This window comes from Arachis duranensis, chromosome 9 (genome assembly GCF_000817695.3).
Source record: "Arachis duranensis cultivar V14167 chromosome 9, aradu.V14167.gnm2.J7QH, whole genome shotgun sequence".
NCBI classification, from domain to species: domain Eukaryota; kingdom Viridiplantae; phylum Streptophyta; class Magnoliopsida; order Fabales; family Fabaceae; genus Arachis; species Arachis duranensis.
Genome location: NC_029780.3, coordinates 69,384,842 through 69,398,267, shown reverse-complemented (window position 1 = coordinate 69,398,267; position 13,426 = coordinate 69,384,842). Strand labels below are relative to the sequence as shown.

General features: G+C 40.5%; 1 protein-coding gene across 1 annotated transcript; it reads right to left on the bottom strand.

Moving 5' to 3' along the window:
- Positions 1-10,222: 10,222 nt before the first annotated feature.
- On the bottom strand, positions 10,223-13,027 carry LOC107465873 (uncharacterized). Its single transcript, XM_016084849.1, has 6 exons — positions 12,960-13,027; positions 12,152-12,848; positions 11,796-11,819; positions 11,240-11,747; positions 10,562-11,142; positions 10,223-10,441 (listed from the first exon to the last, which is right to left on the bottom strand). The coding sequence occupies exons 1-6, from the start codon at positions 13,025-13,027 to the stop codon at positions 10,223-10,225; spliced, it is 2,097 nt and encodes a 698-aa protein (XP_015940335.1).
- Between the last annotated feature and the right edge of the window lie 399 nt (positions 13,028-13,426).

Here is a 13,426-nt window from a genome sequence, read left to right as displayed (position 1 = left end):
GACTATCATATATTGCTGGAAAGCCCAGGATATCTACTTTCCAACGCCGTTGAGAGCGCGCCAATTGGGCTTCTATAGCTCCAGAAAATCCACTTCGAGTGCAGGGAGGTCAGAATCTAACAGCATCTGCAGTCCTTTTTAGTCTCTGAATCAGATTTTTGCTCAGGTCCCTCAATTTCAGCCAGAAAATACATGAAATCACAGAAAAACACAAAAACTCATAGTAAAGTTCAGAAAAGTGAATTTTAACTAAAAACTAATAAAAATATACTAAAAACTAACTAGATCATACTAAAAACATACTAAAAACAATGCCAAAAAGCGTACAAATTATCCGCTCATCAGGCGCGCTCTACTTCTTCCTTCTTCTCCTCTGGAGCTTCTTTTTCAACTAATTCTTCATTGGCCTTGGTCTCAGAGCCAGCTACTTTACCACTTCTCAACTAAATAACCTTGCAATCTTCTCTTGGGTTCACCACTGTATCACCTGGTAATGTACTTGCAAACCTCTCAGGTATTTGCTTGCTCAACTAGCCCATTTGCACTTCCAAGTTTCTAATGGAGGCTCTGGTTTCCTGCATAAAACTCCTCATCATCTCCCAATTAGAATCTTCTTGGGATTAGAGTTAGCCTGCTGAGGTGGTTATTGCTGCTGAGAGTGAAATTGGCGATTATTGTAATTGTTCTATTGGAAGCCGCACTGAGAATTATTGTTGAAATTCTGAGGTCTCTGAGGTTGGTCTCTCCACCCAAAATTTGGGTGATTTATCCATCCTTGATTGTATGTTTGAGAATAGGGGTCATTATTGGGATTTTTAGAACCACTCCCCATGTAATTGACTTGTTTAGAAGAGGATTGAGCATAATCATAATTATCATTTTGCACTAAATTTCCTGCCATGTCATATGAGACCTCTTGAGGTGGATTTTGGATGTTGATAGCTGAGATTTACATGCCACCCATGTGTTGAGTAAGTAGACTTATTTGCTGAGACATAAGCTTGTTCTGAGCAAGAATGGCATTAAGAGCTTCTACTTCCATGACACCCTTCTTTTGAGGAGCCTCAGCGGTCACAGGATTCCTGTTAGATGAGTATAAATATTGTTTGCTAGCAACTAATTCAATAAACTCAATAGTCTCCTCCGGTGTCTTCTTCTTGTGTAATGAACCTCCTACAGAGTTATCTAAGCACATCTTGGACATTTCACCCAGACCTTCATAAAAGATATCTAGTTGGGTCCACTTGGAGAACATGTCCGGAGGATATTGCCTAGTCAGTAGCTTGTATCTCTCCCAAGCTTCATACAGAGTTTCACCATCCTTCTGCCTGAAGGTCTGAACCTCCACCCTAAGCTTAGTCAGCTTCTTTAGTGGGAAAAATTTAGTAAGAAACTCAGTAACTACCTTGTTCCAAGTATCCAGACTCTCCTTGGGTTGGGAATCTAGCCATAGCTTTGCTCCATCCCTCAAAGAAAACGGGAAGAGCATGAGTTTGTATACCTCTGGGTTCACTCTATTTGTCTTCACAGTATCACAAATCTGCAGAAAACTAGAAATCAACTGATTTGGGTCTTCGTGGGGAAGACCATGATACTTGCAGTTTTGTTGAACCAGGGAGACCAGTTGTGGCTTCAACTCAAAGTTGTCCACAGTTATAGGAGGCACCACAATGCTTTTTCCATAAAGATCTACAGTAGGAGCAGAGTAAGAGCCAAGTACTCTCCTTTGTTGCTCATTCCCATTCGGATTTGCCATATTGGCATTATCAGCATTGTTAGGATCCATAGTGGATTCTGCAGACTTGTAAAGTCTTGCTTGTTGTAAACGTCGCCTGAAAGTCCTTTCAGGTTCAGGATCAAAGTCTAAGAGATGTTCTTTGTCTCTGTTCCTGTGCATAAACAAACAGAAGACAAGAAAAGATGGAACTCTCTACGTCAGAGTGCAGAGAATTCCCAGTGAGGTAACCTGAGCAAGGAAACACCAAACTTAATTTCAGCAATTACCAAAAATATTAGTGCCATAAATTTTTTTCAAAAATATAAAAAATAGATTTTAACAAAATTAAAAATAAAACACCTAATCTAAGCAATCAAACAACTAATAGTTATTAATCACTATCAATCCCCGGCAATGGCGCCAAAAACTTGGTGCGGTATTTTATAATCCGCAGACAAATCGGCAAGTGCAACGGGTCGTACCAAGTAATACCTCAGGTGAGTGAGGGTCGATTCCACGAGGATTGATGGATTAAGCAACAATGGTTAAATGATTTACTTAGTTAGGCAAGCAGAAAAGAATGTTTTAGTATTCAAAGAGCATTAAAAAATAATTAAGAATTTCAGAATGCAAGTAGTAAAGAAGTTGTGAAATATATATGGAAAAATAGTTAAGGTTTCAGAGATATCTATTTTCTAGATTGATTTTGCTTCTTAATTTATTTTAATCATGTAAGATTTAATTCATGGCAAACTATATGTGACTAGACCCTAATTCCTTAGACCTTTTTGGTCTCCTCTAAAATTCATTAACTGCCAATCCCTTGGTCAATTAATTCCAATTAGAAGCTGCATGATCAAATTCCAGTTTGTATGCCACAAAAATTCTAATTACCCAAAAATAAGGGGATTATATGTCACGTATCTTGTTCAAGTAAAGAACTTTTCCAAGTTATACAAGAACACAATTAGAACATGGGTCATACTTCCGTTCCACTCAAATTCATAAAATAAAGAGTGAAAACAATTCTTGACTTATAAATCAAAACATGAATTAAAAGACAAAAACAATAGAATCAATCCATACAAATAGACAGAGCTCCTAACCTTAACAATGGGGGTTTAGTTGCTCATGGTTCAGAGAAGAAAATAAGGATTCTGGTAAAATTGTAAAAGTACCGAATGTCGTTAACTAATTAATTTTGTCTTTTATATCTCATCCTAATTAATGTAAAATCTAATATCTAAAATTAAGATAATATCTTTTCCTATTTTCAAATTCAAATTTGAATCAGAATCAATTAAATAATCCACGCCTTGTAATGTGGGGACCACTTGGCTTCATTGGATCTGCGCCTAACTTGGTAAAGAGCTGCGCCTTACTTGAGTGCCAAAATGGGGCCCAGAAATCACCCACAGCATTTTCTGCTTTCTCTGCACGTCGCGCATGTCACGCATACGCGTCGGTGGTCTTCTTCGCGTGTCACGCGTCCCCGTCAGGTACACGCACACGTCACTGCACAAATTCGCTTTTCACGCGTACGCGTCAGGTACACGCACGCATCGCCATGGAAAGCTGCAAATCACGCGTACGCATCAGGTATACGCACGCGTCGCTCCTCGCTGATCATCTTCTTTAATTCTTGAGCTCCTTCCATTTGTGCAAGCTTCCTTTCCATCAAATCCAGCCAAATGCTACCTAAAATACACAAAATTGCACGAAACTCAAAGTAGCATCCATAGTGGCTAAAAGATAATTAATTCTTGATTAAACTAAATAATTTAAATTCAAATTCACTAGGAAAAGACAAGAAAGATGCTCACGCATCACTATGGTGGTGTATTTGGGGACTTCTCGCTTTACACATTTTTCTTCTTTCGGGTCCTTAGGTAAGCTACCGTCGGTGAGGCATCGAAGAATTGGAAAGGTCCAGGAGTGCTGATTTAGCATGGCAAGGTGTGCCGTTGTCGTAGCCACAACCGATGGCATTTTCATAACTTTCTAGATAAGTGATCGGTTCACTGGGACCGTCTTGGTACTTGCAAGTATTGAAAGCAACTCGGCCCTTGTGTTTCATTCTCTAAGAATGTGCCTTATGGTCACCTCGTCGAACTTGGAGGTTAGATTATTGACTTTAGACAAATATCACTCTAACAGGGCATACCATGTTTTGTAGTCCCCGTTTATTTGGGAGCTGACTATCTAGGAGTCGCTACAGACTTCTAGCGTTTTTGCGCTGACTTCTTTGGCCAGTTCCAGCCCAGTTAAAAGGGTTAGGTATTCAGCCTGGTTATTTGAGATCGAGAACTCGTATCAAATGGATTGTTTAATTGTGACCCCGTGCTCATTTTCGAGTATTATTTCTGCTCCCTCTGAGTTGGTATTTGACGAGCCGTCAACATGGAGCTTCCATATTTCAGTGGGTTCATCCCAAGGTCATTTCAGCTATGAGGTCTTCCATAGCCTGTGCCTCTATCGTATTCCTAGGTTTGAACTTGATCTTGCAATGCGTTAGCTCAATTGACTAGGCGAGCATTCGCCTGCGAGGTCTGGTTTTTGCACTTGCCTCACCGTCTGATCCATCCAGACTGTGATGGGGTGGCCTTAGAAATATCGTTGAAAGCGTTGGGATGCCATGAGTAGTGCGATTGCAAGTTTCTCGAGTTTGGATTATCATGTCTCAACACTTTGGAAGACTTTACTTATGAAGTATACGGGGCTCTATGTCTTTTGCTCATCCTCTTGGATGAGCGCTACAGCTAGCGTTTCATCTGTTATGGCTGGGTAGAGGTAAAGCATTTCTCCCATTCTTGGTTTTGAGAGTATGGAGGGATTTGCTAGTACTTTTTTGAAATCCTGGAAGGCCTCTTTGCATTCGGGGTCCCACTTGAACTTTATGCCCTTTTTCATAAATCTAAAGAAAGGGATGGCTTTTTTAGCCGAGGCTTTGAGGAAGCGAGAGAGGGAGGCAAGTCGTCCTGTTAGTCTTCGGACGTCTTTGAGGTTTGTAGGGCTGCTTATCCCGAGGATAGCATTACACTTGTTTGGGTTTGCCTCAAATTTTCATTGTGTAATCATGATGCCAGGAACTTCCCGACCTTCATCCCGAAAGAGCACTTAGTCGAATTGAGGCGCATTTGGTGTTTCCTTAGTGTACTAATACAAGTTTTAGGTCGTCGATGAGTTCCTTGCCCACTTGTGTTTTGGCTAGCATATCGACGATGTAGACCTCTAGTTTTGTTCCGGAGAGATCTTTAAAAATCTTAGTGACGAACTATTGGTAGGTGGCCCCGACATTTTTCAATTCGATAGGCATAATTGTATAGCCGTACATGCCCTTTTGGGTCACAAAAGATATTTTCTCCTTATTAGGTTGGTACATCAGTAGCTATATTTATCCAGAGTTTACGTCGACAAAGCTGAGATATTAATGTCACGAGGCAGTGTCTACTAGTCTATCGATGTTTGGAAGGGGCAAGGTGTCAATTGGACAGGCTTTGTTCAAGTCAGTGTAGTCGACGCACATTCACCACTTGCCGTTTGCTTTTTTTAGTAGAACGATATTGGCCAACCAGGTCGTATAGGGGAGTTCTCGAATGAAGCCTGCTTCGAGTAGGCTCTTGACTTGCTTTCTTACCTCGAATGCTCAGTCTGCAAACATATTTCTTCTTCTTTATGCTACTGGCTTGGCCTTGGGGTCTACAGTCAGTCGATGGGACATTAATTTCGGGTCCATGCCTGGCATGTCGGCTGGGATGAAGGCGAATAGATCTCAGTTTCGCCTTAGGAGTTCCACAAGTTTACATTTTAGGTTGAAGGGTAAGTTTTTATTGATGAATGTGAATTCCTCTTTGGTCTATCCTATCTATAACTTTTCCATGTCTCCATCCAATTCTGGTCTTGGCTGATCATCTTGTCGTGACATCAAGGTCGCCTAGGAAGATCCTGCCACATCATGGGATTATTTTTGGAGGGCTAGATTGGTCTTGTCGTACTCTACTGCGACTTTACAGTCACCGTGTAAGGTGTCGATCGTGCCGTTGTCAGCTTGGAACTTCATGATGATGAATTTTGTGAATATGATGGCAGACAGGTCATTGACTGTCTTCCTCCCTAGGATGATGTTGTAAGCAGTAGAATCTTTGAGGACCATGAATTCAGAGAGTATGGTTTTTCTTTGGCTTCAGGTTCTGATGGTTACTGGTAACATAATGGAACCGTTCAGTTTGAGGAAGTTGTCCCCGAGTCCGGTCACTCTATTGTGATCGTTTTGTAGATTTTTGTTTTGGAGTCCTAGCTTATCGAAGGCTCCTATGCAAAGGATGGTAGAGTTAGCTCCGGTGTCAACCAATATTCTTTTCACTAGTCTGGTCCCAGCTCTTGCTGAAATGATGAAGAGGGTGTCTTCCGCCGAGGTATCGTGCTGGCAATAATCGGGGAAGAACGTAATCACCATTGGAAAGGAAGTGGTTGATGCTTGGTATTTTACGACTAGGACTCTTAGATCCTTTTTCAGCACTGATTTTGACTTTTCTGGTGTGTCTTTTCCCGTGATCACATTTACTATTATGGTGTGGTCGGCCTCTGGGTTTTCTTGGGGTGTCTGTCGTGTTGTCATAGGCTTGCATCCTTCCCATTCTGGCAATCTTTCTCTTTCGATTTTCCTAGGTTCTTAGATGATTTTGGTGAACTCGGAGAGTTTTTCGCTCAGATGGCTTGTTCCAAGGCATCCTTCAAATAGAAGAAATCTTGGGTCTTATGTTCGTATCCTAGGTGGTAATTCCAATATAGACATTAGTTGCCGCCTCTCTATTTCTTCAATTATCATGCCTTCGAGAGGATGCCTCACTCCGCTATTTGGTGATAGATCTCTGTGATTGGGGTTGGCAGAAGGGTGTAGTTTGTTAATTTTTCCACCCTATGGGGCCGGTTGGTGTGGGCGGGCTTGAAGTATTCCTTTGTGGTGTATTTGAGAGGGGGGTTGCTTCATGGTGTCATTTACTGGTGGCCACGACTTGGCTTGCCTCTCTGTCATTTATGTATTCCCATGCCACGTTTTAGATCTCATGCATTGTCCACACCGGTTTGGTTGTTAGGTACTTCTAAAAGTCTTGGTTCATTAGTCCGTTGGTTCATGATCCCCTCGACCGTTAGGCACTCGTTGATAAACATTTCAAGTTACTTCCTTGTGGGTTCGTCTTGTCGTTAGGTGAGTCCCAGCCGGCTCATCGAGTGTTTTGCCTTTGCAATCCTAGTAGTAAACTGTGACATGAACTTGCTGGAGATGTCATCGAAACTAGCAATTGATCCATTTGGGAGAGCGTTAAACCATTTAATTGTGAGGCCAGCTAGAGTTTCAGGAAAGACTCTACATTGAACCACATTGGCAACTCTTGCCAGGTTCATCTTGGCCTCGAAGACAAGTCAGGTGTTCTTGGGATATTTAATGCTGCCATACTTCATGTTGGTGGGTTTGTCAAAACCCTTTGGTAGTTTGGTCGTTAGGATCTTTTCGGTGAATGGGGTGACTCATATTATCACGTGTTTATTCCTTGTCTGTTTGGGATCTCGTTGGTGTCTCCTGTCGTCGTCACCTCGTTGGCGCTCTGGCTCTTGGGAAGAGCTGCGATCTCAGCACTTACTATGATGCCAAGCGGGCGTCCTTTAACTCCTGATCTCTCATCGTGATCGGGGATTTTGGAGGTGGTGTGGCTTGCGAGTTCCGGTCGGTATCACTCTTTGGGAGTGACTAGAACTTTTAGGGTATGTACCCTTTCATAGAGTTCATGAATTATCTGGATTGCTTTCTCTTCCAAGCCATTGGTTGCTTTAGGCTTCTTGAGTTGGGGGTCATCGTCTCTTATATGCTGTTGGTCAGGGGTTGGCTGGCGGTGCCTTGTGCCTGTGGCCTTTTCGTGGTTGGGTTCGTCGTAATGGCTCGAGGATCGCTCCTCAAATTCTTTCATCATGCCTCTGAGGCTAGACCGATCTCCATAAACGGCACCAACGTATGGGATGTCACTCGTACAGATTATAAGGGGGGTTGAGGATCGGCCAGTCTTGATGGCGATGGGTCGGACTCTTAGAGCGGGGGAAAGGGGTGGTACCTGCGATGACATTCCAACGCTTAAGTCAGAATGGATCCAAGAGGTAAGCGAGAGTTGAGAATGTGCAACGTACCTAAGGGGGTCTCTAGCTCCCCTTTATATAGCTTAAGGTTGTTATCTTATCTTATCTTATCCAGCTAAGAAAATGGAGGAATTTAAATTTGAATGTTGGGTTATGATATTAGTGGTTATTGATTTGCTTTGGGCCGTAAGAGTGGTCCAACCCAGGATAACTGGGTTTGGTGACTATTCTGAGAAAGGACCTGGAGATCGGGTCTAGAACACTATCTAAAACCTCCTAGGGATGCAGATCAATTTAGCTATAAAACTAAATCTATCATGTTATTTCAACACAACCTAGATAATCCTGTTGAATGTAGATTAGTGATCAGTTATTCGCTCTTGATTGTTTGTTATTCTTATCTCACCTTCAACGAAAAAATAAAGTTTTGATAGTTGTTGTTTTTCCGTTTAATTATTCTCTTGATTTCTATAGTTTTACTAAATTTATAATTAGGTCTCTGTATATTTTTTTCAACTAGGCCCTTAAACTGCTTTTAATTTTTTAATTAAGTGATTTTCTTGTTAAAAATATTAAAATTAATAGAATGTTTCTCCCAGAATTTAAAACATAAGATCAAATATTTCATTAAGTTCTTAATTATAGATATTTTTAATTTGCATAGAAATATTCAGTTAACTCCAACACTTTTTACACTAGCAAAGATCTAATTAAAAAATTAAAAATAATGTATGGACCTAATTGAAAAATATATACATAAAAACTTAATTAAAAATTTAGTAAAACTATAAGAACCAATAAAATAATTAAACTTTTCTTTATGTCTTTTATTAGAAAGGTTGTATATTAAAGATGTTTTATAAAATCAAAAGTTTTTTATAATGGTTTAGATTAATAAATTCAGAGATGTTTTTAATGAAATTTATAAAGTGATTAACCATTTTATTTTAAATTTATCAATTTGTAAATATACAAGTTGTTTTTCTAAATTTATACTAAATTAACAATTTACAGTTTTTAAAAAAATCTAACAAAACGGAAATTCATAATATTTCACAATTAAATTTATACTTTTATATCAATTGTATTAATTTCTTCGCATAAAGAAATTGGAGTAAAACCCCATAATGGTCCCTCGGATTGAGCTCGTGCACCAATGTTACCCCTGACTTTCGAAATGCTCTAATTGCACCCTTCAGATTGAGCTCCGTGCGAAATCCTGGTCCCTCCACCCAATTCCGGCATGACTCAGCAGCCGGAGCGCTGAGCTAGCTGCTAATTGTCCACGTAGGCAGCCTTAAACGGCTAGCTGATGTGGAGGATCTTCAAAGAATGTCGAAATTCCCTGAATTAGTCCCTGGTACCAATTATAAACCCTAAGTTGTTCTTCCCTCTTCCTATGTGAATTGGTTCGTCGTCCAACTCTCCCTCTTCTTCCCTGTTATTCTTCTTGTTCATCCTCTCCCGCCATGAGTGATAGTCAAGCTTCTCGTAGGTCGAATCGCTCATCTGCGACTGGAATCTGGAGAGGGAACAATGTGCGTGCTCGGCGTTCAGTAGTTCCAGAGTGGTGTGGTTGTGGGTGTAGGCCTGTCCTTCGGTGGTCAGGGACGGAGAGTCATCCTAATAAGCCGTTCTTCGGGTGTCCGAATTATAACGTGAGTGCAATTACTGGCTGAAATTTGGCTGAAATTTATAGTGTTGGTTACTTGAGGTAGTTGTTTGATAAGGTTGATGCTTGTTTGCAGACTAGTGGAAAGAATTGGTGTGGGTTATTTGTCTGGGCAGATTCGGTAAAGGATGAGGTGCAGCTGAAGTCTGATGAAGAAGATGAGCAAGGTGGGATGAAGATGAACATTGCATGGAAGGTGGGCAAACTAGAAGCAGATGTGAGAAATGTAAAGCTGATGGTTCATGTGCTTGGTTTAGGGGTATTTATGTTAGTTGTGTTTGTGTTTATGTTACTGTTGAAGGTTTGATTAGGGTGAGAGCTGAAACACAGAACCAGTGTAATCCAGTTTATGAACAATGTAATTGACATTAGATTGTTTTTGATATACTGAATGACTATTTGATTTTGTTCTTGTAAACATAATTGTTATGGATAAGCAACAGTATGATGAGTTTACACAAGGCACAATTCATAACTGAATCACAATAAAAATAGTTCATATAAAATTCTGCAATAATGCATTGATGACAATAAGAAGCCAAAAAATTCTGAGCATTGTTTCAGCTAGATTCCAGCAACTTAATTAGTATTTAAAAGTTGCAGAGGTGTCTATAAATCACCATGACCAAACAAAATAGACTAAGATATTTGTTTCACAAAATATTACAATAATTCATAATCTCAACCTAAAGCTAGGATCTGCATCACTTCTTTCTTGGCGGTTTGAACCCTGGGGTGGGTACAAACTTCAGAAAGTTGGCAAGCCTTGCTGCAGTTGCCTCACTAGCTCCCTCCATTGGATTGAATGATGCAGAGCCAGTTGGAGGAGGTAAGTTTCTTCTAAGTGGCAGTTTCCCAAGTCTTGTAGGTGTGTTCCTGGTTTGTTCATGCTGCTGCAATACAGACAATATTTGAGGGACAGCCTATAAAATAAGACAAGTAATAAAAACACATTACATGAAACATTATTAAACAAATACCTTTTGGGAGTTATCAGCTTCAGAGTATGAGGGCTGAGACAAATCAATTTCAGCCTGCTAGACATCCACATCTACAAGAGTGGCAGGAGCAGGGATAGATGCAGTAGCAGTTGCAGTAGCAGACGCTGTTGCAATTCCAGAGCCTGTAGCAGTAGCAGAGGCAGTTGCAGCTTGAGGTGCATTGGAAGTAGTTGTTGTAGCTGACGCAGTGGCAGTTGCAGTGACATTCTGAGCAGCAGCCTTAGGGTCTTTAGCAGCTTTCTTCTTCTCAGCCTCTGCAGCTTCAGCCGCCTTCTTCTTCTGACACCCTCTTTTTGTATGACCTTTCTGCAAGCAATACTTGCAAGTGAATGGTCGTAGCTGTCTCTTCAGAGTGGTGGTTGGCTTGCACTTCTTGCTAGAGTGACCCCTCTCATCCGCATCCTTCCTTCTCTTGGTTTGGAGCTGTCCAGGTTTCCTCTTAACCAAAGGTGCCAATGGTCTGTTGGCCTCAGACCTTTCCCATAATTGTTGGCCAGGTAAAGGATTTATGTGGTGGGAGTAAGTGGCTTTGTAGGACTCCATTGTGAGGAGCTTGTGGCAGAAATCCTCTGGCCACTTGTTGACCCTAGCAATAGCAGCGCATGCGTGCACACATGGGATTCCTGCAACACCATCATCAACAATAACAAGTATGTGCATAGTTAATTAGACTCAGTAGGCAGAGTAGTTAAATAATTAAGTAATAGTTAAAGACATTACCTGTTAGCATCCAAAACTGAGAAGTACATATCCTTTTCCCCAGATCCACTACATGGTGTGTAGGGTGTCCATGTACCTCGAACTTCTCGTATCCGGTGTCTCCAGCCCAGATTGGTTGCCATTGCCTAGATTCCTTCCTCAGCTTCTCCAGTCTGCTCTTGATCACTGGGGGAAGTATCCCCACATGATTATCCAACTTCAATTTATTTTTGGCCATCGTCATCCTAACCTCTTCCAGCAGTGTGATTATAGGCTTCCTCCTAGCTTCCTTAATCTTTGCATTGAACACTTCGCACGCATTGTTACATATTGAGTCTAACTTTGGCTTGTGACTGAACTGAGATCTTGTCCAAGAATGTGTTGGCCACTTTTCTAGGTATGCCCATGCCTCCGGATTAAGCCTCTTTAACTTTTCCCTATGTTCCCTGAATTCCTCAAATGTTGTAGCTCGTGCACAATCCCATAACAACCCTCTTAGCTCCAGATCTTTCCATTGCTTGTTGAAATTCTTTCACAAATGCCACACACAGAAACGGTGATGCACATTGGGCATCACCTCCTGTACAGCATTTATGAGTCCCTGCAATACAGAGTGGATGCCAATAATAATTAACACAAATACAGCAGAGAGAAGTCTGTTGAATACATAGTTATATGCTCTAGTTATTTGCTCACCCATTTAGACCCTTACGTTTTTTATTTTCACCATACTAGACCCTCACTTTTTTAATTTTCACCCTAATAGTCCCTGAGTTTCTAACAAATGCACCATAAATGTCCCTAACTTTTACTATCGTGCATCTACAGTAGTCCAACTCAGATATCAGCAAGCCTCTAACAGATCAAGGATATTGTAACACAGTGATGCAAATAAACTGGAAACTAAATCAGAAGGGATTAGCAGTAGTGTACCTTTTGCATATCGGATATGAAACACCAACCATGTGTCTTGTAATCTCCCAAATCTGCGTGCAGTAGTTCCAGGAACCACTTCCAGTTGGCAGTGTTTTCAACTTCTACAACTGCCCAAGCAATGACATATATGTGGTGGTTTGCATCCTGCCCAATAGCTGAGAGAATCTGCCCTCCAAAGACAGTTTTCAGGAAAGCACCATCAAGTCCAATGAGTGGACGACATCCTGCCTTAAATCCATTCTTGCAGCCACTTAAACACACATACATTTTCTCAAATATCACATCACCGTTTGGCTGTGGGATGGTGCAAATTTTGACAGTTGAACCCGGGTTTGTCTTCAGCAGTGTCTCCCCATAGTCCCTCACCATTGCATACTGAGCCTTTTCATCACCATATACAAGGTTTCTAGCATCAGACAGTGCCCTAGAGATCGAGTTCCTATTCAATGACAGATCATACTTGGTCTTGAAGAAGGTGTTTGCATCACAATGCCTGAAGTTGGGATACTTTCTGACTTTCTTCACCAGCTTACTAGCAACCCAATTACGATTGGCTGCTCTGTTCTTATCCTCCCTTGCACAGCTATGATCATCTCTGAAAGTCTTCACTTGCCAGCAGGTATCGTCTCGATCCTTGGAAGCAAAGATAACCCAACCACATTCCTTCACCTTGCAAACTGCCCTAAGCCTATTCCTATCATTTTTGTTGTTAGAAGGTAAAAGATTATCTATACATACCACTAATTCAGAACCCTATTTTTTTTTTTGGTGACTTTTCAAAACCCTATTTGAATGCTTAAGAAACTTAGCAAGGTATCCTGCCTTTGCTTGGTACACAGAGTACTTGGATTTGGTATTTTCTCGCAATGTCATGCCTTAAATAATGAAGAAATTGAAACATAAGCACCGGAGCATGGATAGCTTCTCTACCTTTTCTTTCTTTCTACTCTTCAATTCAATTTTGTCCTATACTCTATTCCTATCCAATTATCCAATGTATAATAATAATAATAATATATCTATATACTATCATCTACCATCTGTTGTCATAATTTAACAATTATCGTTATCATCATTATTATCATTAATAATTAATATTTAGTTTACATGTGTCTATTCCATTACACATTTAAATATTTTTATCAATTAAGTTAGCCAAAATTTAACGAAAATCACTCATACAATATACATATAAATTATACACTTCTTTTTTTTGTATTTCTTTATTTTTTTGTGTATTTTTTCTTTATCATTATTCTTTTATTGTTACTG